At 47.1% G+C, this 25,812-nt stretch overlaps 1 protein-coding gene across 1 annotated transcript; it reads right to left on the reverse strand.

Annotated features, from left to right (window-relative positions):
* Positions 1-1,368: 1,368 nt before the first annotated feature.
* Positions 1,369-18,990, reverse strand: LOC102372247. Its single transcript, XM_006031732.2, is given in 21 exon segments — positions 1,369-1,649; positions 1,753-1,787; positions 1,943-2,163; positions 2,593-2,718; positions 3,066-3,230; positions 3,505-3,600; positions 3,991-4,051; positions 4,719-4,836; positions 4,839-4,932; positions 5,706-5,999; positions 6,001-6,318; positions 10,544-10,638; positions 11,906-12,193; positions 12,305-12,333; positions 12,878-13,098; positions 13,502-13,627; positions 14,924-15,088; positions 15,363-15,458; positions 15,864-15,924; positions 17,165-17,379; positions 18,257-18,990. Coding segments are annotated over 21 exon segments (3,666 nt in total). The 5' UTR covers positions 18,818-18,990.
* Between the last annotated feature and the right edge of the window lie 6,822 nt (positions 18,991-25,812).

The raw sequence follows: 25,812 nt of genomic DNA on the forward strand, positions 1-25,812 counted from the left end.
GGAGTAGGAGAAGCGGGTACACTCTGTCAGAGAGCACAAAGTGTAATGCAACTGGGGAAGGAGGTGAGTGATCCTTTCCAAGGCTTGGGTCATACTTGCAGGTCTTTATTTCCCTCTACACCCAGCCATAAGAGTCAGGACGTTCCCAGATCCATTGCTGCGGTTCCTTTGCTCCTCCTATAAATATTATAATATGAAAAAACTAAAATGGGCACAAGTGTATTCCATATATTGAGTCCAAAATATATGAAAATATCCAAAATCTAGCTGCTCATATTCTGTTTTTCTGCAGAGCTTCTGGTGGCTTCGAAACACCGAACACTTTGAGCTCCATTGGATTCTTTAAAGGGTTACCACCCTATTTCTATTACCATTGCTGTCAGTAAATTGCAGGGGGTTAATTGGAGAGCAAAATATGCAAGACCGCGGGGATACTTCCTATGTACATTAATTCTCGATTGAATAAAAAGAGATCGGGAAAGAGAATAAATTGAACATGCATTTTATTAGACAAACACTGGAAAATGAGGGGTACTCAGCAACGTTGGCCCATGACTCAAGGAACAAACAATAGCACGGCACATTATTTATACAACGTAAGACCAGATGATTTGAATTCCAGATAGGCAGCAAATAAAGAGATGGAGTAATGGATGAAATTTAAAAAAAAATGCCTGAAGGAAGAACAGTTGAATTTCAGTTTTAACACTAGAAAACCAGTAATTTTGATTTGTTTTGATTGATTGATTGATTGATTGATTGGTTTTTAATCACTTGGCTTTCAACTTTTCTTGAAAAGCTTTGTTTTGTTTAAAACCCAATGTTTCAGCAAAAAGCTCTTGAGGGAGAGTTTTAATGTGCTTGACTTAACACTGAATTTCCATAAGCCCTTCATAACTCGTTTCTTTATTATTTTTGTCAATTTTTTGGGGGGGTGGGTGGGTGTTGAGGATTAGATGACAGTGCTAGCTGGAGGAATATGTACTTTCTCTTCACATTGGATAGAGGATGCACATTTCTATGACAAAAGATGGTAAGAGGGAGAAAGGAGAGAGGCACGGTTGGGTTTGAACACGTACAGATATAGACCAACATTTTTGAGGCTGAGGTTTGAATGTGAAGTCCTTGATTCAAGATGATGTAGTTGGGCTGGTCCTGCTTTGAGCAGGGGGTTGGACTAGATGATCTCCTGAGGTCCCGTCCAACCCTCGTTTTCTATGATTCTGCAAGAAAAAGGACTTAAACCCTAAGGTTAGGCCCCCAGATTAGAAAATGTTGGTCGTCTTCTTCAGGATGGTCGTCTTTTTGTGGGGCAGGACTGTGCTAACATCAGGGCACAATAAGGATCTTTTCTGTGGAGAAGGAGGTTTAGCTTCTGTAGCACCGCTGAGTCGACGTGGTCTTGATGACTTTCACGCTGGAGTTGCTTCCACCTCCAACGCTCAACCCGCAGGAACCTCTTCCACGGCTGGAGCTGAAGCCACTTCCTCCAATGCTGAGCCCACCTCCCATGCTGAGGCCACTTCCGCCTGTAACGCACACACCACTTCCACTGCCCAGGCCAAGACCGCTACCACCTCCAATGCCCAGACCACTTCCAGTGCCGAGGCCAAGGCTGCCTCCACTTCCACAGCTGGAGCTGACCACAGCTGCAAAAAGAAAACACCAGGCAATAGGGAATAGCAGCTGTGGAGTGGCAGAAGGAAATGAAAACCAGGCAGTTTATAAGCAAAGTGCATTCAAACAACTTACAGATATTCACTGGCCCAGCACCTTCTCCACACAGCCTGTTGGGGAATGAAACAGAGGAAGGTAAGAATCGGGATGAGGTGCATTGATATTACTTAAGAGTCTAATATCCAGCAGTGCTCAGCACCTGCGTCTCCCTTGATTAGCATTGATGGGTGTTTGGTACCTCTCTAATTGGCTGCCCTCGCCTCACCTGCTCTCCTCGCCCTCCAGCAGCTTCCGGTAGGTGGCGATCTCGATGTCCAGCGCCAGCTTGACGTTCATGAGCTCCTGGTACTCCCGCAGCTGGCAGGCCAGGTCAGCTTTGGCTTGTTGCAGGGCATCCTCCAGCTGAGCCAGCTTGTCCCGGGCATCCTTGAGGGCCATCTCACCACGTTCCTCGGCCTCCGCGATGGCTGCTTGCAGGTTGGCACACTGGGGAGGAGAGAACAGCACTGTCAACCTCCATCTCCGATGTGACTCTTTTTCTTTCTACTGTGAAATCACCTGATTTCACTTGTTCTGGATTAAATTCTCATCCTTTCTTCTTTCCTCGCATGGGCTTCTCTATGGTTGTGGCCAAATCACATTCTGATGCATGTCTTTGTGGCTGTATGCCCATGAATGCTACCTTAGGTTTTGCCGCTAGATGCTATAACCATGCTATCCCATATCATCCCCTTTAATTTATCTCAGTGACAAGTTTATACGGAGATAAAAGAGGCAAATTCAAATCTGCTAAAACAAAAAGTCCCTGCCATGGCACTGACTTGACTTTCCAGGGAGTTGAGTAGATCTTGGCTCCAGAGCTAATATGTACTACAGTTGGGAGAATGACTTCGTGTACTTTCTCTGGATGCTCACCTGTCTTTTCACACCATCGATGTCAGCCCGCAGTCTCTGGATGTGTCGGTTGATCTCTGAGATCTCATACTTGGTGTTCCTTAGGTCGTCCCCATATCTGCCGGCAGTAGCCTGCAGCTCCTCATACTGTTGCACATAAAGGAATGCACCAATTGGGTGAAAATCCATGAGGTTTTGGGCTGGACTTGCATGTCATTACATGAGGCTGCAGTGCCCAAGACAACGGGTAAATCCTTGATACTTTTATTATGCGAGTACAAATAAAAGAGCAGCAGCAGTACTAACAGAGTAGAGAATGAATCCATCCCATCCGAGGATGCAGTGGGGCTCATTCTGTATGGGTGTCATGTGCTACTTATTGTCGAGGCATGGTTTTTACCTTCTGTGGGATTTCTTGAAGTCCCAAATATTTGTTGATCTGCTCAGGAGCAGCAGTGCCCACGATAAAATAGTTATTATTCTTAGTGACTCACCCTCGTCTGGTACCAAGACTCAGCCTCCGCTCGGCTCCTGTTGGCGATGTCTTCGTATTGAGCTTTGACGTCAGCAATGATGCCGTCCAGGTCCAGGTCCCGGTTGTTGTCCATGGACAGGACGACGGAGGTGTCGGTGATTTGTGTCTGCATCTGCGACAGTTCCTGGAAACCAAGCAAACTTTTGGGTGAGCCATAAGCCTTGGATTTGTTCCTTGCCATTTGAAACAATTCCTTTTCATTCTGGACAGCAAGCGGAGGGTAAAGCCCGATGTAGCAGGTAGCTTTTCAAAACCTGCCAGGGACTCTGCAGACAGCCAGTGCACTTGCAGAAGAGTGGAAGGGCTTAGCCCATCTCTGGGGAAAATAATCTGAAAAGTGTACGTTAAATGGGTGGGGAAAACCAAGGCCGCAGCAGCTCTGGGATGCAAGTACTTACTGCCTCGTACGTGGCTCTCAGGAAGTTGATCTCATCAATCAGCGAGTCGACCTTGGCCTGCAGTTCCACCTTGTTCAAGAAAGCACCATCCACGTCCTGAAAGGAGGTAATGGATTGCATTGAGCTAAGTACTTTCATCAGCTGACTGGGAGCACTCAACTCCAGAATAACTTTCTAGAAAACCCCAAATATTCCGGATTTTTTTTGCATAAATTGAAACATTTAAAACAGAATGAGATCATGAGAGATTTTGGGAAGAGACTCAGGATGTCTGGGATCATTGCAGTGTCCCTGTAGATCCATGGACAAGCCAGTTAAAGCTTTTTATGCCTGTAAATAGAACGGTACTTCTTTTTCCCCCCACCATTTGCCCCTCTACACTACAGTGCATCCGGTGGGCTAGGTCGGTCTCTCGGGATCCAGGATTTCTAGGGATTGCTACCTCCCAAGGAAGAATCATGATTGCATTCCCAAAATCACGCTCACCTTCTTGAGCACCACAAATTTGTTCTCAGTTGTGTTGCGCTTGATGATTTCATCTTCATACCTAAGGGAAGGAGAAGAAGGAAGAGCCGGTTTAGGTAAAGCAGGAGATGATTGCAGCCTGTGAGAAGGAACTCCCCAAGGGGCCCTGCTTATCTCTGCTACCAGAAGGATCTCAATTTTATCTTTGAGGCTATTTCTTTGAGCCTTATGTCTGCTCAGCTAGTTAAAAACCAGCATGCCAGGTGCATTGAAAAGCAGCCTAGAGAAATCTGCTCTTCTCTAGCTTGTATTTGTGGCCACCCGTCCTTCTCACTGCATCTTCCTCTGTGCGATTGAAGCAATCTGCCTCCAAAGTCTCACGGATCTGTCTCATTGTGTGCTGATATGCTGAAGTCTTATCATTGCCAAATCTTGGTGCACATTTTTGTATGGAAAATATTCTCGTGTCAGTATGTCCCTTCCCATTCCTATAGAGATGCGTATAATTCTTGGATAGTTGGACTTCCACAGGAAAATGTAGTATGGAAAGTGCCGTCATCTAGGCAGAATTTATGCCCCTCGGTAAATTCACTCATTGATGTTTGTACCTCCTCTCCCTCTCCTATCCATCTATTATCTGATTGCCAAGACATTATTTCCTTGATTTAGGTCCCCAGGGGCTTTGGTGATTTGGAGCCTGCAAGAATTGACCCAGCATGAGAGGTGGGAAGCTCGCTAACCAGACTTACTTGTTCTTGAAATCTTCCACGAGGTTTTTCATGGAGTCCAGCTCTCCTTCCAGCCTTCCCCTGTCCCCCACCAGGCCGTTCAGCTGCATCCTGAGGTTATTGATGTAGGCTTCAAAAGGGGCTCAATGTTGTTCCTGATTGTTTTCTGTCCCTGTTCCTGCAGCAGGGTCCATTTGGTTTCCAGCACCTTATTTTGTTGCTCGAGGAATCGGACCTGCAATCAAAAGTGTCCAGAAGATGCCTCAGAAGAGCAGGGCTAAGCACCCAGTCCTGCAAGGTGCAGTGTATTGCCTGACGGGTAGGGAATGCCTGTAGTTCTTCAGAGCCACTGATGAGAGGCTGGAGGTCACAGAAAGATGTAAAGGCTAGACCCTCAGCTGATATAAAAATGCGTCTTCCAGGACCTCACCTGTATCACAAAGTAGTTGGTGGCCAATCCCCTCCTTCCTTTGCACCTTGTGTCACCATCTACCTCTTTGCCAAATGGGTTTTAAGTGAGACTAAGATGCCCAAGCTGCATTTTGCATGCGTGTTGCCTTGGCGTAAAGGAAATTTTCTACATTTTTTAGGAGCCCCACGGGTCGGATAGAATGGCCTGGCAGGCCGCATCCAGCCCACGGGCCGCATTTTGCCCACCCCGACCTAACTGCAGCTGTATTGTTTCAGTCTGCCCTTTAAAACTGACTGGGAACATTCAAATGTATACTTGCTGGTATGGCTGCATTAATCAGTGATTGCACTACTAATGGTACAACACCATAAGGTAGTCAGTACACTGACTATCTAATCCCAGCACCAATGGACAGAATGACTTGCCTCAGCCCAATCAGGTTACTCTAGCTTTGTTTCCATATTGCCAGGTGTGGGACCCTGGCTCTGTTGTGCACGTTGTAGAAGAACCAAATGCTGATAAAGAAATGGATTGCTGTTATTTTTGTCGCCCTGCAAAGACTGGGCACAAGAGACCAGCGAAGTGTTTTGTCTCACCTTGTCGATGAAGGAGGCAAATTTATTGTTGAGGGTCTGGATCTGCTCCTTCTCCTCCGTGCGGATCCTCTGGATGCTGGGGTCGATGTCCAGATGAAGTGGCTGAAGAAGGGTCTTGTTGACAGTCACTTCATGGATGCCTCCAGGTGGGAAGGCAGGGAAGCCAGGACCACCCATGCCACCTCCGAACCCAGGTCCACCTAACCCTAAGCCTCCACCTACTCCACCACCAAAACCACCACCTACTCCACCACCGTAACAAAATCCGCTGCTGGCACCAGCTCCAAAACCATAGGGCCCCAAATCCACTGCTGGCACCAGCTCCAAAACCATAGGGCCCTGGAGCTCCATAGAAGCCACCACTGCTTCCAGCAATGGAGATTCTCTTGCAGCCACCTAGATTATAGAGGCTTCTGCTGCCGAAGCTGGTGCAGTCACCACCAAACCCGGCAAATCCACCACCAGCGCCACAACCACCCGATCGGGAGACGGTGCGTGAGCTGAAGCTGGTGCAGCAGGCGCTAGGGATGATGGCAGAAGCCGTGCTAAAGCCCTTTTTCCCACTCTGGTAGGTTATGCTGCATTGGCGAGACATGGTGGCTGTTCGGCTAGACTGGGAGTATGAATGAAGGAGTGAGGATGTGGCAGAGAGCACGGAGCAGCCAAGGGAAGAGAAGGACGACCCTCTACTCTCCAGGGGCACTGGCTGGGCTTATTAATATACTCTCCCAGCACTGGGATGGGTTCAGTGCAATGGTTCATCTTGCTGATGAATTGGGTAGGGTATAGCCAGAGGCATTTTGAACACTGAGGTCATCCTGATCACACGCCCCTCTGTGTGAGTGAGAGTCTCCAGAGTTGCATTTCCAAGCAACATTTGTGCTCACGCATTTGACATTTCTTCCTAGAAAGTTGCTTGCTCAACCCTTTTTTCTTCCTCACTATTTCTGACCCCTTCCCTGCAGTCTTGATTGCAGCAATGCCTTTAGTATTTGAAGTGCCAGTTTGGTTGGTGTGTTGGAGAGTGAATCAGTGCTCCTCACCTGCATTGCTGCAGGTGATGTATTGAGTGACAGGAAACAACAGGTCTTGGTGTTGTGGCTGAGTTCACATGTATCCTTGTAGATACAAGGTCATTATATGCTCTTCTCTTGAAAATCTGAGCCTGTATAAAACCCCCACACAGAGAGAAAGATGGTAGAGAGATAAATATGGGAGATGAATAGTATTAATTCAGTGGTTAGGTCATTGAAATCATGTTGGAGGTACAGAAGGGTCAAGATGAAAGGCAGTTGTTTTAAGTTAATTCCCTAAAATGTGGAGCGAGAGAGAGAGAGAGAAAGAGTGAGTACAGGGCTTATGGTAAAGGCTCCCATGGCTAGGGACCTACTTCAGTCGCGGTTTCGTGGATTTTGCAGAAACCCCCCTTAATAAAAATAAAAAGCTGGCTCCCCAGCAGGAGCCAGCGGTCCTTGGGGAAGATGCTGAATGGCAGGAGACCAGATGGCGGTCACTCCCTTGTTCCTCCTGCCCCCTCCAGGGCATCTCCATCCATCAGCACCAAGGGGCAGCGCCACCACGAAATGCCTACAGCATCAGCTCTGTGCATCATGAAAAACCCTTTTGTCTCACTGTAATTTAGGTGGTCCCTACCCAGGACACTTCAGCTGAACATAGACTTTAGTGCTGGTCCTTTGTGCAAAGGATGGAGACCTCACAGGGGCAGAGGATGCTCCTGCTCGAAATTTCACCTGCACCAGGCTCTGTCTTTACTGAAGGGAGAATTTTCTCAGCTTTTGGAGACACGTTTCAGCTTTGCTGGTGCCTACGCTTATCCCTGCACAAAACCTTGACAGTGCCAGTGAAGCTACCCGACCCGAGCACTTGCTTCTATGCAAATGGTGGCAGTGACACCTGCACAAAAGCTCCAGAAGCTGAAGCACTTGCATCTGCGCAGGCACTAAAAGATGCAAAAGGTGCAAGACAGGAGGGGATGCATAGCTTGTATTTGCAGCTGCAAAACTCAGGTGGAAATTTGTGGGTGCTCCGTCTTGAATGCCCGCACCCAGAAAACAGATGAATTTGGCTATTATGTCCTTCGGAAGGAGAGCAGAGGGTGTGGATTTCTTCTCCCTCCCCATTGCGCTGTGTCCTTTCCTTATGGCTCATTGTCTCCTTGCAAACGAGGCTGAAAGGGCCACAAGCAGTAAATGCTGAAGTCATATTGTGATGCAATATGTGACCAGCCCCGCTCCCATATGACTAAGGAGAGGTTCATCCCTAGAATATTAAGTGCTGCCTAAGCAACCGGTCAAGATGCCCCTGTTGGGAGTTGCTGATTTGACCCCAGTAAGCATTAAGGTAAAAACAGTCTGCATTTTGCCAGATCAGGTCCTCCACTGCTTATAATATACCCGTTTAGATGCTAAAGGCCAGACCTACACGGGACTCAGGTGAAAGGTAGGTGACTTCTTTATAAAGGATCATCCATACCGGCCATGCATGTACATGCACCTAAGTTAATTCACAGCCTTTCTTCTGGACTGCTCTATTCTTTCAGCCCCTACCCTTGGGCCCCTGAGCAAGCACCAAATCAGTCTATTTTGGTCTATTAGCTGCCTATGTCCTGCCTCAGCTCCTTTCTGATCCCGATTTGTGCTGGGGAAGTGCCTAAGCATGCCCTGAACTTGCCTAATTCATCCCAATAGACTTAAGTCCCATTCTAGAAATGTTAGGGTGGCAATATCACTGCTCCCCTTTTAGGCAACAGGCTGACAGCCATCAGTTAAGTGCTTGACTTGGGCATCCTGAATTGTGAGTGAGCTGAGGTACTTCCTAGGCAGCCTGAGTCAGGCACCTAATGCCCAAGTTGCTTCTGGCGGCTAGATGCACCGCAGTGTTCAGCTCTTTGAATCAGCTACCTTTGGGCACCTCTGGGCTCTCTGAATCAACCTTCAAAGATGCCTAACTCTGCCCGTTCTCTGTGCAGAAGGACTAGAAGCCTAATCCAGGATCAGTCTTCAGAGGCATCTCATGTCCGTAGAGGAATCTGACCCTGCTTATTTGTTTCACCCTCCTGGGGCCAAGTCCTAATTTAAAGACCCTGTAATTCATAGATTCATAGATTTTAAGGCTGGAAGGGACCTCGGAAGATCATCGGGTCCAGCCCCCTGCACCAGGCAGGAAAGACAGCTGGGGTCAGGTTGCCTACCTGGAGGCTCCTACATGATCAATAGGGTCTTGTCTGAAGCCAGAGGTGCTCCAGTTCTGGCTGGCCGTCCAAATGCAGCCTGGGGAGTGATTGCATGTGGCCCACTGGGCTCCCCACAGGGTGGGAAATTTGGTGGTGGGGAAGTAGTGAGCATTAATAGGGCTGCCTCCCCCTCCACTGAATCCCCAAACCCCAAGTCCCATGCGCCCAGTTGGAGCCAGGCTGTGCCCCCTCCTCACATGGGGATGGGTAACACATCCTCCCCCTCCTGCAGGGCTGGGTCAAGCCCTCTTCCCCCTCCCCACAAGGCTGGGTTGTGACAAAGTCACTCCCCTGCCCTCCAATGGGGCTGAGCCATGCTCCCTTTACCACCCCCCTCCAGCCAGGTCATTCCTCCCCATCCTCCCAGAGCTGGGTGAAACCTCCTTACTGCCCTGCAGGGCTGGACTTCCCCCCCTCCACATGGCCAGATGGTGCTCACTGTGTTGGCCGCAGGTGCTGGATTGGAACAACCATCCGGCCTGCAGTTAGATCAGACTCTAGCCATTTGGCTCTCACCACTGCCCTAAGCCCTTAGAGGCACAGGGCATGCAGGACTCCAGAAGAGCCGCCTGCTGCTGGAGTCCAAGAACTGGGGTGCATCTATGGTCATGGTTAAACTGGGCTCGGCAAGAGCAGAGGAAGAGAAGCTGGAAATATTAGGTAATCCTCTATGTGAGAATTTCTTCTTTATTCATAGAAATATAGGGTTAGAAGACATATCAGGAGACCATCAAGGCTAGATAACTGCACTTAGACTTTATCAAGGGTACCTAGGCTGTGCCTGACAGATGTTCATTTAACAGAGCCTTTAAAACCTCTAAGCAACGAAATGCTACAATCCCAGCCTAATTGTGAGAGAGGTTTTCCTAATGTACAACTCTTGAATCTTTGCAGAAATTAAGCTGGTTTCTTCTTGTCCATACCCCAGCTGATGTGGAAAATAATTAAACACTGTCATTTTCTTTTTCCTAGACTAATGAAGCCACAAGGATGCAGTGGGTTTCAGATATTGTTTAATATGCAAACTCTAGCTCTACTCATCCTGCTGCCATGGGCGGATCTAGGATTTTGAAAAGTGGCGCAGATGGTGTGACACGTCATCACATATGATGCGGTGTGTCCTATTATCCAGTTAAAGAGGAATACTAATATACTAATATCTTACTAATATAGACAAATGTAATAAACTAACAGACAAATGTAACTGTTGGACTATGCACTGATTTGCTAGACTATATATAGTCTAGCAATATATTTGGGGGCTGGACTCGATGATCTTCCGAGGTCCCTTCCAGCCCTAATGTCTATGAAATCTATGAAATATATAATTTTTTTAAAAACCACAACATACTAGGCAAAATTAGTCAAAATAGTTCAAAGATATTGTGTCATTGATTCTGTAGTTACTAGAGTAGTGCATCTCTTATTCAGATTCATAAAACAAAATCTAGCCCTCCTGAGCATCTTAACAGTGCCTCCAGTACTTCACTGCCAGTCATTCCTACACCTGAGTTAATATGACCACAACTGAGTTAAAGTTTTTAGCCAGGGCATGTCAGTGAAGTCTGCTGGGCTGAGATGTCACCGGGAAGGGCTGACGGACAGCTACATTGCAGAAGAAAAGATGGTTTGAATAAAGCAACATCAAGAGCATTAACAAGTATAGAGGGTTGTTAACACCTGTGGAGTGGAGAGAGATTAGCAGGAATCAGGGAGATGACAATGAGCTATGAAATCAACTAACTCTCTCAGCACTGCCTGAATAGAAATGCCTCTGCCTTGGCCATTCCCAGGCAATTGGGTTTAAAGTTTGGGTGGAGCAGGGATCAAAGCAAGATGTGACTGCACCCCTGCATCTGCTCTGGATCCACCCCTGCCTGCTGCTGTCACTGGCTTTTGGCAGCTGCTAAACCACAGGACATTGTGAGCCCCATTTGAAAGTTTACAAACCAATTCAAGAAATTTTACCCCGTTTCTATACAAGACAACTGACATCGAGGCATCGCAGGAAGTGTAGGAAGCGAGCCCTATTTGTAGGACCCTGGGAAAAATGTCTAGACTACGTATGTTCATTTTCTATTAAGCATTTTTCATTTAAAAAGGACCGGACAGCAAAATAAATTACATATGCATTTTATTAGACAAACACCAGAAAGTGAAGGAAGCAAACACTAGGGTGACGTGTGTTATATACAACATGGAGCCAAGAGCTTTGAATCGCAATTCAATTGCAAATACAATTCACAAGTCTGTGCAGTACAAGAGACAGGCATGACACGTAAATTAAGAAGATGATAACCCCCGTTGCATGCAGAACCCAATACAGCCGAAATGAGCCAAGACACATGACGGTATCAGTTTCTAACTAAGCAACTATTTTTTTGTTACTGAATAATGAGATAACCCGGATGGCATAACCACTTGTCCCGCTCTAGAGAAAGGACAATAAAAAATGTGTCGCTAAAATGGACACAAGGAACCTTTTTGGAAATGTGCAGTGGATTGGGACAAGCCATGAATGGTCAGACTTCCAGTTCTAATGTTATTCAGAAAGTTCTTCTCAGATGACAAGGGGGCACCGGGTTTTTTTATTTTCTTGAAAATTTACCTAGGTGTACAGCAGTGACTAGAAGAAGCAGCTCATTTAGAGAGAGATCCTCTTCCTGTTGGATACCAGGGTAGGTTTGTGTGTGAGTGAGACTACTGAGTGAGAATGAAAAACAGGAGAGGGGTAATGCCACAATGGAAAATCAAGACATAGGCCCCCATTTCTGAAGCTGAGACTATAATACAAGGCTCTTGATTTAATATGCATTGTATTTATAAGCACTCAGGTCAAAAAAGGTTGGCCAACTGCATTATGGTCATTCTACGTGTGGGTCAATGGTGTGCCAATGTCAGAAACGGTGGGAACAATTTACTGGAGAATCAAGGATTGACATTTAGCATTTGTAGCTTCTCCTGCTTGATGTGGTCTTGATGACTTTCACGCTGGAGCCACTTCCACCTCCAACATTCAATCCGCAGGAGCCTCTTCCACTGCTAGAGCTGAAGCCACTTCCTCCAATGCCGAGCCCACCTCCCATGCTGAGGCCACTTCCACCCACAACGCACATGCCGCTTCCACCACCAAGGCCGAAACCACTACCACCTCCGATACCCAGTCCACTACCACCGCCGAGGCCAAGGCCACTTCCGCCTCCATAGCTGGTTCCAACGGCTGAGCTGACCACAGCTGCAAAAAGAAAACACCGGACAATGAGATCTCATTGCACATCAGCGAACGAGCTGCAAAGGAAGCTTAGAGTAAGGAGATTAATAAGCTAAGTGCATGTAAATGACTTACAGATATTCACTGGCTCAGCTCCAACCAGCCTGTTGGAGAAAGAAACAGAGGAAGGTAAGAATTCAGGTGAGTTTTACTGACCAGAGCTGCCTGCAAATGGCCAAGAACTGTCCTCTGAATGTGTGTGTGTGTATATATAGATATTTTATATCTATATATATATAAACTGAAATATTGCACAGCAAGCACTTTACACAAAGAAGTTTCCCTTTCATCCATTAAACCCACAGTTTTCCATTAAAAAAAAAAATCAACAGAGAATTTTTGACCACCCACCAATGGTCCATTCACATTTAGAATCATTCTGACTCCTCTCTCAGCAAGTTAATGACAAGAAAAGTTCATTTTTGCAAATGCCCTAAAATTTCTCAATGGGTTTCATGCCTTGAAGATTTCCAACCTGCTCTCCCACTGATATGCAAATTGGTGTGGGACTAATGATGAGGTGATCTGTAATTTAAGGATCTGAGATTCAAAACTGCTGAGTACCCTCATTACTCCTAGTGCTGACAGGAACCCTGGGTATTCGGCATCTCTTAAAATGAGGGTGATCGCTGGCTGCCATGTACTCACCTGCTCTCCTCGCCCTCCAGCAGCTTCCGGTAGGTGGCAATCTCAATGTCCAGCGCCAGCTTGACGTTCATGAGCTCCTGGTACTCCCGCAGCTGGCGGGCCAGGTCAGCCTTGGCTTGTTGCAGGGCATCCTCCAGCTGAGCCAGCTTGTCCCGGGCATCCTTGAGGGCCATCTCACCACGTTCCTCGGCCTCCGCGATGGCTGCTTGCAGGCTGGCACACTGCAGAGGAGAGAGAACAGCATTGTCAACCTCTATCTACAACATGACTCTCTCCTGTCTCTTTCTCTTTCTACTATGGAATAACCTCTCCTGGATTGTTCTGGGTAGACAAACTTGGATTGCATTTTGGGCACTTCCCTTCTTCTCAGTTTTCACCATCTGGTTTAAATCTGTGTGCTGTTTACACCAGCTGAGGTTTTGCCCATCCTTAGTCATTCATTGATAGGCAAAGCTCTCAGGATGAATTCATTCTGAAACCAAAGGTCCCAGAAGCCATCATGATGCAGGACTCAGCTAGGTCACCTTCACTTGCACCCCGGAGTTGAGTTGGCCTTGGTCCTCAAGCTAAGGAATTATCCAAGATCATAAAAGAATTACTTCATGTGTTTTTCACCGCCCCTACCTGTCTTTTCACACTTTCGATGTCAGCCCGCAGTCTCTGGATGTGTCGGTTGATCTCTGAGATCTCATGCTTGGTGTTTCTTAGGTCGTCCCCATGTCTGCCGGCAGTAGCCTGCAGCTCTTCATACTGTTGCACATAAAAAGACACACCAATGATGTTAAAGTCCATAAGCTGTAGAGCAAGCGTCAGATATAATGATACCTATGTGTTGCCTAACGCAGTGCTTCTTTCCATGTCATATAAACACCCTCCAGCTAAGCAACAGCAATAGTAAAATCCTGGTATATGAAGCAATCCTGTCTGAGGATTCTGTTTTATAACGACACCCCAGTCCTACAGGTGAAGGGACAAGTCTTCTCTCCTTTCCAATGGTGAAAATCTGGAGAGACACCATGGCAGTGAATAGACTCACTCCGCCTTTACATCCATGGAAGCAATTGGTATTTTAGCCCCAAATATAACCAGGTGTCCATTCTTAAGTGCACATATATATATTTTTTCCTGTTTTATTCCCAAATTCAGAATCGTACTTGTGTCTCCTAAGTGAGATTCAGTGGACTTTATCATCCCTCCTGAGGGTGCATCTACACGAGACGTTTACTGCAGAGATGACTAATTAGCTCCACATTAAAGTCTCAGCACCTATACACGCAGCCCTATTAGGCCACAATAAACTAATAAATGCCATGGTAGGGTAGTATTTGTCAAGACAAGTACTGTTGGCTGTGTTATTTAGTGCGCCTCAATGCACATGTGGATGCTGACAGGGCTGACTGGGGCGCGAGGGTGCTTCGCTTCAGGGACCATCTGCCCACTAACCCCACACTGGAGCACCCTCATGCCCCAGCCAGCCCCTCGGCAGCATGTTGAGCCAGGTTGGAGCAGACCCAGGCTGGCTCCTGGGTCCCCTGCCAGCTGGGGCTGCTCTAATCCAGCTCAACGTATTGTGGTCCGAGGCACACATGCAAACACGGGGCCTGAGAATGGTAAACTCCTGCATGAACTGTGCTGGAGTTTATTCAGTTGCATGAATTGCACACGGAGATGTGCCCTGAAAGAATCGGCATCATCTATTTGTTTTTCTTCTGCTTTTTCTTATGTGCCTGAATCCTAAAAGAATAGTTTGGGAGTGAACTTCCTCCATGTACAGCCTGAGCAGACAGCATGCAGCAATTCTTACCCTGTACTTAAATCAACGCTTTCAGTCAACGCATGCCATTACATTCACTTCAACAAACTTTGGGTCAGATTTTTTAAAGCCAGAGTGAGGGACTGAATGGTATAGCGGCTTTGCGCTGCCCCGTGAACATGAGTGGGTTTCACTCCCTTGTCTTTTTAAATATGTATCTTGGAGCTTTGCCTGCTCAGGAGCAGAACTGTAGACAACAGAACAGAAACCCTGATGGCTTCCCATCCATTTACCTTGACTTGGTACCAGGACTCTGCCTCCACTCGGCTCCTGTTGGCGATGTCCTCATACTGAGCTTTGACCTCAGCAATGATGCTGTCCATGTCCAGGCTCCGGTTGTTGTCCATGGACAGGACGACGGAGGTGTCGGTGATTTGTGTCTGCATCTGTGACAGTTCCTGGAAACCAAGCAAACTTTTGGGTGAGCCATAAGCCTTGGATTTGTTCCTTGCCATTTGAAACAATTCCTTTTCATTCTGGACAGCAAGCGGAGGGTAAAGCCTGAAGTAGTAAGTAGCTTTTTAAAACCTGCCAGGGACTCTGCAGACAGCAAGTGTACTTGCAGAAGAGTGGAAGGGCTTAGCCCATCCCTGGGGGAAACAATCTGAAAAGTTTACATTAAATGGGTGGGAGAAACCAAGGCTGCAGAAGCTCTGTGTTGCAAGTACTTACTGCCTCATATATGGCTCTCAGGAAGTTGATCTCATCAATCAGCGAGTCGACCTTGGCCTGCAGTTCCACCTTGTTCATGAAAGCACCATCCACGTCCTGAAAGGAGGCAATGGATTGCATTGAGCTAAACAGTTTGGTTAGGAGGCTGGGAGCAGTTGTGGAGCTAGAATGACCTTCTGGAGAAGGTCTTCGATCCTTGAGTGTAAATCAACATGGAAAGAGATCTTGAAAAGGGACTCTAGAGATCTGGGATCGCCTCCCAGCTCTGCCACCAGCCGCTTTCCTGACAATAATCATTCTGTGGCTCACTTCCACATACATACCCTGGGGCTAGAGGGATTTCCCTTCTCCTCCCCCCTCCCCCCCCATGTGTCCTCTGTCCTTTAAATATTTACAGTTGAGTACACTTCTTACCCTCCATCTATTCATGGCTCAACACTAGGATATCGGCCTTGTAGCCATCATGTGAACAATAACCAAGAATTAACAAGTCAGACTCACCTTCTTGAGTGTCACAAAATCATTCTCGGCATCATGGCGCCTGTTGGTTTCTTCTTCATACCTGCAGGAAGGAGGAAGAAGAAGAGGTATGTGTTTAGGTAAGTAACTGGCTATGGTGATTGCAGATTGTGAACTTCCTGAGATGTGTTTCAGGTATAACACTCATCTCTGCCCCCACATGGATCTGAATTTGGGCTTTCAGGGAAACTCAGGTAATGATCTATGTGTCTGCTGTACTCGTTAAAACATGCAAACATGTTGTTAGCAACGTTCCTTAGAAAACCTGCTAGTCAACCTCGCTTCTGGTCAGCCAGTCATTCTCAGTGACTCTCATCTGCAATGTAAGCGTCTGATCCCCCAACTCTTCTGCACACGTATCTTTTTACTCAAACAACAAGCAGTTTTGCATTTGTAAGCTCAAAATCTAAATTTTCATATAAAAATATTTTTATAACTGTATCTTTTGGCTTATCCGTGCATGCAGATATCATTTTGCCATATTTGTCCTCTTAACTGCAGGAAGGTGGCATCATCCATGTATTCTAGCATTTATGTCCCTCAGGGAATGTCTACACACACCTAAACTTAATGCGCATCTACCTAACGCTTTTACACACACCTAAACTTAATGCGCATTTACCTAATGCACATTACGGCGACTTAGGCACATATCTACATGTGCATGCACTAAGGTGCATTAATGCAGAGTGTGGACCGACTTGGGACTCAAGTTAGTCCCAAGTCAATTGACATACACAGCGTTAATGAGCCTTAGTGTATCTAGGGGGGGTAAGTTGTAGCCATGTTGGTCTAAGGACACAGGCACACAAGGTTGTTTGTGTAAATCCGGTATCTTTTATCAAACCAACTCAAATAGTTGGAAAAATTCATCTTAGCAAGCTTTTGGGCACAAACACCCTTGTCAGGCTGAGCAACACACGCGCTAAGGTGCTTTAACTATTCACGCATAAATTTGATAGCTGCTGCTGCACGTAGCAAATTCAGGCATGGATAGAGTAAAATCACCATTTTTAAGGCACATCAAGGGTGTACGCATGTAGACCCATGCCCTTGATGTATCTTAAAAATGGCTAATGCGCCGCCTTAAATTGGCATATGTAGATGCACCCGCAGTGGACTTGCTATTAGACCTGTGTAAGTCTTGTCCCTTTCTTATCCACACATGGTTGTGGAAAGACGTTATTTTTAGGTTCTGAGCCCCAGAGACTTTAGTGATTTCATCTGGAACATGTAAGAACCTAACGAGCCAGGTAAATAGCCAGCTAGTTAACTACACTTACCTGTTCTTGAAATCCTCAAGCAGGTTTTGTGTGTTGTCCAGCTCTCCTTCCAGCCTTCCCCTGTCCCCCACCAGGCCGTTGAGCTGTATCCTGAGGTTATTGATGTAGGTTTCAAAGAGGGGCTCAATGTTGTTCCTGACTGTTTTCTGTCCCTGTTCCTGCAGCAGCATCCATTTGGTTTCCAGCACCTTATTCTGTTGCTCAAGGAATCGGACCTGCAACCAAAAGTGTCCAAAACAGGCTTGAGAAAAATGGTAATTTGGTGAACTCGATAGGTTTTTAGGTACAGTCCTGTCAAGTCCTGAGCACTGCCTGAGTGTACTCAGTTCTCAGGAACGAGTGATGAAGGGCTGGACACCACAAGAAAGATTTCAAAGCTAGATGCACAGTTGGTACAAACGAACCTAGCAAATTGGACTACATGGGCCTGCCCCATATTACAAGTTAATTAGACTCATTTCTTCATTCTACTCCATGTCACCCTTTAGAGCTTTACAGAGTTTACAATGACTAACACGACCGGTTAAATGTTGCAACTACTTTGTACAGGTATAAGGCATGACCCCAAGGTACAAACCCAGGAAGAATTAAACCCTTAACTGGAAAAAAAAGTTAATCTAAAGCTGATATTATCACCCAATACTGCATGATTTATAAAATGTTTTCAGGACAACGTAATATTTTCCTAATGACAGAGTGGTGCTGATTGCCAAATTGTCTTGTTCGGACACATAGAATCAACCAAACAATGAACAGGGTATAGTATTCCAATGCTAAAGCCTTAAGAAGGCCAACATTTCAATGTCCTCTCTAAAAATTACTACAGAAATTTGAGTATTTAATGGGTTCATTCCCCGCATCCACTAGCCATTTTATTACTTAAATAGTACTCAGTAACCCCAGCCACCTGTCAGGTACTTCAATGGCTGCAATGAACCAAATAACTGCCTCAAACTGGGGGCGTGTTCCAGTTTATTCCTGGGTGTTGTGGCTCAGTTTGTGGATGAAAAAACAAGGTTGGAAATAACCTGAAACTATCTATTTTCCCCAGGTAGAACCAGGGCAAGATATTTATGAAATCTTTTGTCTCACCTTGTCAATGAAGGAGGCAAATTTGTTGTTGAGGGTCTGGATCTGCTCCTTCTCCTCCGTGCGGATCCTCTGGATGCTGGGGTCGATGTCCAGATGAAGCGGCTGAAGAAGGTTCTTGTTGACAGTCACTTCATGGATGCCTCCAGGTGGGAAGACAGGGAAGCCAGGACCACCCATGCCACCTCCGAACCCAGGTCCACCTAACCCTAAGCCTCCACCTACTCCACCACCAAAACCACCACCTACTCCACCACCGTAACAAAATCCGCTGCTGGCACCAGCTCCAAAACCATAGGGCCCTGGAGCTCCATAGAAGCCACCACCGCTTCCAGCAATGGAGATTCTCTTACATCCACCTAGATTGTAAAGGCTTCTGCTGCCGAAGCCAGCACCGCCGCCACCACCGCCAACTCTTCTAAAGCCACCACTGGCACCACAACCGCCCGATTGGGAGACAGAGCGTGAGCTGAAGCTGGTGCGGCAGGCACTAGGTATGACAGCAGAATTGGAGCTGAAGCCCTTTCTCCCACTCTGGATCTGTACAAAGGATTGACGAGACATGGTAGCTGGTCTGGAAGAAGGGTGTTATAGGAGGTACGGAGGATGCCGGTGAGGAACACAGAACAGGAAGCAGGGGAGAAAGATGAACCTCTGCTTTCCAAGGGTTGAGCTTGAGCCTTTTATACTCTTGCTGAACTGGGGTGGGTTCAGTGTGGTAGTTCATCTCACTGATTAATTGGTCTTGGCAAGCCCTGCAGCATTCTGAGCAGTGAACTCACCTCAAGCACACGCCCTTTGAAAGAATATAGCTGAGTCCTAAGGAGCACTCCACTGGAAGTAGCTGTCGCCTGCCAGCTTTTGTGTAGGCCGTCAGACCGGCAGTGTGAAAGAGTTCAAGCGGTGCGCTCATCCTCTCTGACACAAAGGAGTAAATCTGCTGAAGTGCCTTCCCACCCAACTTCTTGCTCAACCCCCTTGCTTTGTTTCAAATCCTCTGCTCTCAAGGCAGAGCTACAGAGCAAGTTTCCTGCAGAAATCCAGCATTTCATATCATGCATAAAGCTGCTACATGCAGAAGAGTCTTTTCTGCATGCATTGCAGCAAAGGAAGAGAAGATAACACTGTGTTCTGGGCTTTGCTTATTGTTTGATTTCATGCAATGCTTCCATCTGCCATAGGAACAAGTCATCTAGGTTTCCAGAAAAAGCTTTATGGGTGATTGGTGCCACCTTAGTCAGGGGGGGCACATGCCCCCCCCCAGTGACCAGTCAACTCCTGGAAGTGGCTGCGGCGCTCGTGGAAGTGCCCACAGTGCTTTGTTCAGTGCTCTCACTCACAACGGGGGCACCAGTGTTCCCACCTGCCACCCCCTGCCCATTGCCTAAGTGGGGAGTGCGGCCTGACAGGGGGTGCACCAGTGCTCTCAGGGGGTGCACGTGCACCCCCATGCACCTCCTATGAGTCGCCACTGAAAAGCTTTCTTCCCATTGAGGTTCTAGCTAAGAAACATAACTCCAGAAAGGTTCAAAACTCAACAGTCTGAACTCTGATGGATATCCCCAGCCAAAAAAGATGTGCCTTCTTGAGTCTTAGCGCTTGTAAAAAATGTAGAAACCGGAGCAGAACATTTTGAAATGCATCTAAATGACACCTACTGCTTTTGTGTGTATTTAAGACCAAGATTTTCACAGCTGCCATTAAAATCAATGCAAAGTGGGCATACCTAATCCCTTCACTTGCTTGGAAAATGTCTCTCAGCATTGATTTCCTTGCAAAGGACACAAGAGGAGAAGATATTCTGGGGACAAGTGCTGCTTATATGTCCAGCTGGCTGTGGGGAACCTGCAAGCTCCTTTCTGCACAGTTACCTTCATTGCACGTTTTGCACCTCTGCTGGGGACTCCAGTCCAGGGGACTCTGTGAATGTTGAGCAATTAGATTTTCTTGACTCCAAAAAACCCCACAACTTGAAGACTTTACCGTTAGACTTTCTGGGGTGCTGGTGGGATGTTCCCCCTCTTGATGAGAAAGGGAATAAGGGGTAACATCAGAAGGCTGATATGCTTTGGAATCAAAGAGGGTTAGAATGGCACCTGGTTTGCAATCCCTCTGGTGCAGCCTTCTGGATGTCTTCCCAGTTTGCAGTCAATTTTTAACCTAGATTTCCAGCTAGAAAGGCTGCCAGCAAGCTAAACAATGCAAAAAATATCCTTCTTGGCTTTTTTTCCCCTTAATCTGCAGTTGCTTCAAGCCACCTATGTTCATTTAGAGTTGTTGTGAGAGTGAATGGGCAAGTTGGGAAAGAGATTAACCAAACCACGACCAGTTTCATCTTGTGGTATGGAGGGGCCGTGGGATTTAAGGTAGATCATAATGATTCATACCCCAATCCGTTTATACACGCAGAGTGACCGCACAAAGGCATACCCCCTGCGAAACCTCCTGTTTGGATTGCATCTCAGTGTCTGCAGAGTGCAATAATACCGTGGCGTAACATATAGTAACCAAGCCTGTCTGATTATGAACACTATGAGCTGCCACTCAGTCGCAGGGTAGAGGCAAAGAATTGTGCTCTGGACTAGTTTGGTATTTTCCTACCTGCTTCCTTCAAAACCCTTGAGTGAAATGTTCCTTTTAAAGTGAAATGATCTGCCAAATAGCAATAGTTTTTTGCATCTCTTACATTATCTGGCCGCACTTTTAAGCAAAGCAAAGGCTCAAGCCTGCCGTGTCTACTCCCAAGTGTTGTCACACAGGGAGCTGACCACACTTCCACTGATACAAGGCAAGAAGGAAGCCTGCTGCAATAAAAAGATCAAGCCCCCACAAGAGTTTTGACTGCAAATTGGTCTTTGGGGCCTGTCTCTTAAGTGACGTGGGTATGGTATCATCCGTTGCACCTGTGCCAACGTAGCCCACAGGTGAGAGTATGTGTTATAGATCCCCCTCCTCGTGCTTGACTTACAGAGAAGATAACTCTTGCAACCTCAACAGGTAAGCTGTGGGTATGTCTACATGTGCATTTACTGCGTAATGCAGTAAATGCACATAGGTGCAGTTTTTATGCCGGTGTCTACACATGCAGGCTTTACAGCGCAGTGTGGACTGACTTGGGATTAAAGTTAGTCCCAAATCAGTCTACACACACAGGGTTACTGAGCAATCAGGTGTCTACATGCGCCTTACTGTGCAGTAACTACTCAAGTGTAAATTTGCTACCTGCATCATGTGTTATACCCAAGTCAGCATAAATCGCTATAGTTACTGCGCAGTACAGGTGCACGCGTGTAGACACACACCTGTATTGTGCAGTCATTTTTGGTTACTGCGCAGTAGCTATGCACGTGTAGCCGCCGCACCCCATTAAGTCAAAAAGGAACAGCTTCTTTTAGCTCTGGATGTTCCCCTGCTCCATGCCCTGGATGCAGCAAAGAGGGTAGCAAACCCACAGCAGAAATAGGATGCTGCCGTTCACCTTGCACAGCTGGAAATCACTCCCGGAGCTCCACAGGGGGTGAGAATCCAACATCCCTCCTGATCAGACAAACACAAAAAAGCCAGAAGGAGCTCCTGCCTTCAGCTCCTTCTGTACCTACAAACTAGTCATGCCCAGCCTGGGATTTTCCCAGGAACCTAAATTTGCTCTCTGTTTCCTTAGGATCCATTGAAAATTGGACTCCAGTATTGTAAGCAGCATTACATCACCTAAAGTTGATTCGTTTGTTTTCCTCCTCAGACTATTTTTTTCTAAATTAATGTGATGTTGTTTCCAGGCAAGGAACAAGCCAGCCCTGGCAGAATTCACTATAAAAAGAAATGAATCAAACTTTCCAAGTGGCAGGGACAGTGGGGTGGGGAGGCAGAGTCGTCATTCACTGGGCAGGAATTCTCACAAAGAGCTCATTACAAAGGGCCGAATGATGTACAAGGAGCTGTAGCTACAGGTTCAGGGTGACTGATCATGACAATACGGCTCCCACCCTGAAGCAGTGATGAAATGTTATGTTTCTTAGGAACGGGCTGGAGAAATTTACTGCGTACACTATGTGCTTTGGCCATGAGAGCAAAGCTACCTGCCCGCGGCAGATGGCTATTTGTTGTCACAAGTCCTGTGCTCCCTGCCTCAGCCCCTTTCGACCATTCCAGCTGTGCAAAGAGGAGCCGAGCCCTCAGCTGAGCTCAAGTCAGCAATGCTGATTTTTCTACCATATCCCCATCCTAGCCCCAGACAAGGGTGCAATCAAAGGGCTACAGTGCTTTGTTCTCTTCAAGTGATCCTTGAACGTTTCTGATCACACCTTAATGCTGGCCTAATCCTGTATTGCATTGCTTGAATTCCTCTTGATACTTTGGTATTAGTTTTGATTGACACCACTCTAAGCAAAAGCAAATCATGGCCCCAAGAAGTGAAAGGCTGATGTATTTCCTGCTCATCTGTGGTGTGTCCATGTCACAATCCAGAATGCTAACCTATCAGCTACTTTCCAGCCACTTTTCTACCGGCTCAGGCATGAAGTAGCATGGTGTGTAGGTGGATACTGGAAAGTTGTTGCTTGCTCAAGTATAAGAGCCCGCAACTCTTTGGGTAGGGTTCACGGTGAAGGAACAGGAGTGCTGTTCCCTTGGGTATGTCAGCAGGCAGGCAAAGCAATACAGATCTTAACTGAGACTAGCCATGTAGGTAAAGCCTTCAGAAAAGGCTGCAGTTGCAATCAAGCTGTTTGCTGGAGTGGCCTTGATTTCACTGCTCTTTCAACTTGGCCAGTTGGGCATGCCAAAGCCTGGTTAAAATCACACCCTTTCGGCAACGCTTGAGCATTGGAGCATGTGTGCGCCAGGGTGAACAGAGTACCCATGAGTGACCGGTGCCTCCTGAATCTGGGGGGGCACCTGCCCTACCGACAGTATCAGTGTCGGCCGTCAGGAGGGGTACTGGCCCCATCGGGGGGGCACGTGCACCCCTGTGCACCCCCACACCAATCGCCTATGAGAGCAGCTGTGTTCTAGCACATGTGCGGGATCCAGGAAGCCCCTGTGCTTTGCCTCTGAGGATGCAGGGGATTTTTGTGTCCTGGGAAAAGTGTGAACATTAGGAACAGGACTCTCTACTGAGCAGCAAGTTTCCAGTTCTTACGTGGTTCATGCAGGAGCATCGATGTTCTTCACCAAAACAGACGAGTGGCTCCATTTCCCGAGATATTTAGGGAAATAGGGGGGTCTCCCCCAGGACTAGACAGTTCTGCAGCAAGGTCCATCAATCTCTTCTCTTCATTAGCCATTTGAAGATGCATTTGTTGTCTTAAACCAACTCTGCGTAGGACTGAAGGCTCTACAGTGTACTGTGTGCAGCCTTTTCTATGGGCAGCATTATTTAGCACGGCATTGGGAAAGAAGCCCTATATGATTTACCCTATGCTTTGATTGGTGTTTCCAGGGAAACCTAATGGGTACAGAATGAGTTCAGACTTCCATCTCCACTAGTAGGCTTTTTGTTTTTTGGGGAATCCCCACTTTTATGTATCAGAGATACAACGGGATGAAGCTCTGGCTCCGCTTCAGTGCAGGGAGTGTGTGATCTTGCAACACTTAGTTCATAAATACCTTACGCATCTTTGCTTCTTATGGCTGGAGGGTTATTATTTGAATAACACAAAGCAATAGAAAGCACCATTGTTTAAGCTGTAATCAGCCCGCTCTACCTCATGCATTTGGCATTTCCCATCAGCCTTGTCCCACTGCTGCGGTGTTCCCTAGCCGGAGTGGTATAGTTCACATGAAACTTAGATTATCTGCATTGAAATGACACGAGTCACCCATGCAGTTGTAAGGACATAGTAATGGGCTAGATAACACATATGCACTTTCCTATTTGGAGAGTCTGTTAAGCCAGTAAAGACTCATATTCATGTGGACATATTTACTGTGCACTAGCTGCCCCGCCTGCCATCCTATACTGCTTTGTATGACTCCAGGACTGACTAGTCTATTAACTAGGCCTGTGTGAGTAGGCAGCTATTCAATCCAGCTTCAGATCTGGCCGCTTCGGATGCCAGGGATTTGATCCAGAGCTCCAGACTGGGTTCCCACTTCGATCCGGCTGAAGCGGCTCCGAAGCTTCGGAACCGCCTCGGAGATCCGGCCATAGGGTATAATGGGGAATCAATGAAATATCTATGACTTTGTTGTTTTTTGTCTAATTTGGATGAAACTTGCAGGGGTGGGGGCCCCTGGTGAGGCTACAAGGCCTGCCAAGTTTCAAGGTGATAGGTGCAGGGGTTTGGGGGGAACTGCACCTCAAGCTGCCAACAGGCAAAACTCATGACATAGATGACCCTGTGTGTGTTAAGGCGCAGCAGGACAAAAACTGCAGGGTTGGTGGCCTCTGCTCAGGCCATGAAGCCTGCCGGCTGTCAAGGAGATAAGTGCAGGGGCTTGGGGGGAACTGCATCTCAAGGTGTGGACAAGCAAAACTCGTGACATGGGTGACACTGTGTGCGTTAAGGCTTCATGGCCTCAGCAGGGGTTAGCAGGCCTGCAGCTGTCACCCCGCTGCGCCTTAATGCACACAGTGTCACCCATGTCATGAGTTTTGCTTGTCCACACCTTGAGGTGCAGTTCCCCCCAAACCCCTGCAGTGATCATCTTGAAACTTGGCAGGCTTCATGGCCTCAGCAGGGGCCACCACCCCTGCAGTTTTCACCCCCCTGTGGTGTAACGTATTGACATGACGTGAATTTTGCTTTCAAGAATTTGGGGTACAGTTCCCCCCGAACCCCTGCACCGGTCTTGAAACTTGGCAGACTTAATGCTCTGAGCAGAGGCTACCACCTCTGCAAGTGTCATCCAAATCAGACAAAAAACAATAATATTATAGATATTTCATTGATTCCCCATTATACCCTATGATCGGATCTCCGAGGCAGCTCCGAAGCTTTTCCAAAGCGGTTCGGAAAGCCTAACGAAGCCAGTGCTTCAATCCAGACATGCTGCTTTGGACGCTGAAGTGTCCAAAGCTTCTCCAGATCCGAAGCATGGCCCGAAGCCTTGCACAGCCCTATTTACCTGTGTGCAGGACCTATCACAGGGGGGCCCGGAGGGCCATTTTGCCCTGGGCCTCTCATTCATGGCTGGCCTCAAATTTAGACTTTTGACGTTATCTCCAAATGAGGTTATACATACAGACACAGAGATACACTGACAGGATTGAAAGAAGAAGGGAAAAGCTAGAAAAGCACTTGTTAAATAAAAAAAGAACATTTATTATAAATTATTGCATTGTATTTTGAGCCTTAAAAGATGGAAGTGGTCTGGGCCTCTCTCAACCTCTGAGAGGGCCTGCCTGTGTGTCCTCTACTGCTCTGGGCTCATCTTGACTGGATGTCAGGGCCCCATATCAAAGCTGACATGCAACCCCTGTCCTGCTTCACTCCTTAGGTGCTCAAGTGCTACTTATCTGCCCCCTAGATATGTGCTTCTTTTGATATTACAACAGCTTATTTTGATCCTGGAATTGCTGCTCCATGGTTATGTGTGGTATGTGGCTGCAACTTAGCCAT

The sequence above is a fragment of the Alligator sinensis genome, unplaced genomic scaffold (assembly GCF_000455745.1).
Source record: "Alligator sinensis unplaced genomic scaffold, ASM45574v1 scaffold551_1, whole genome shotgun sequence".
NCBI lineage: Eukaryota > Metazoa > Chordata > Crocodylia > Alligatoridae > Alligator > Alligator sinensis.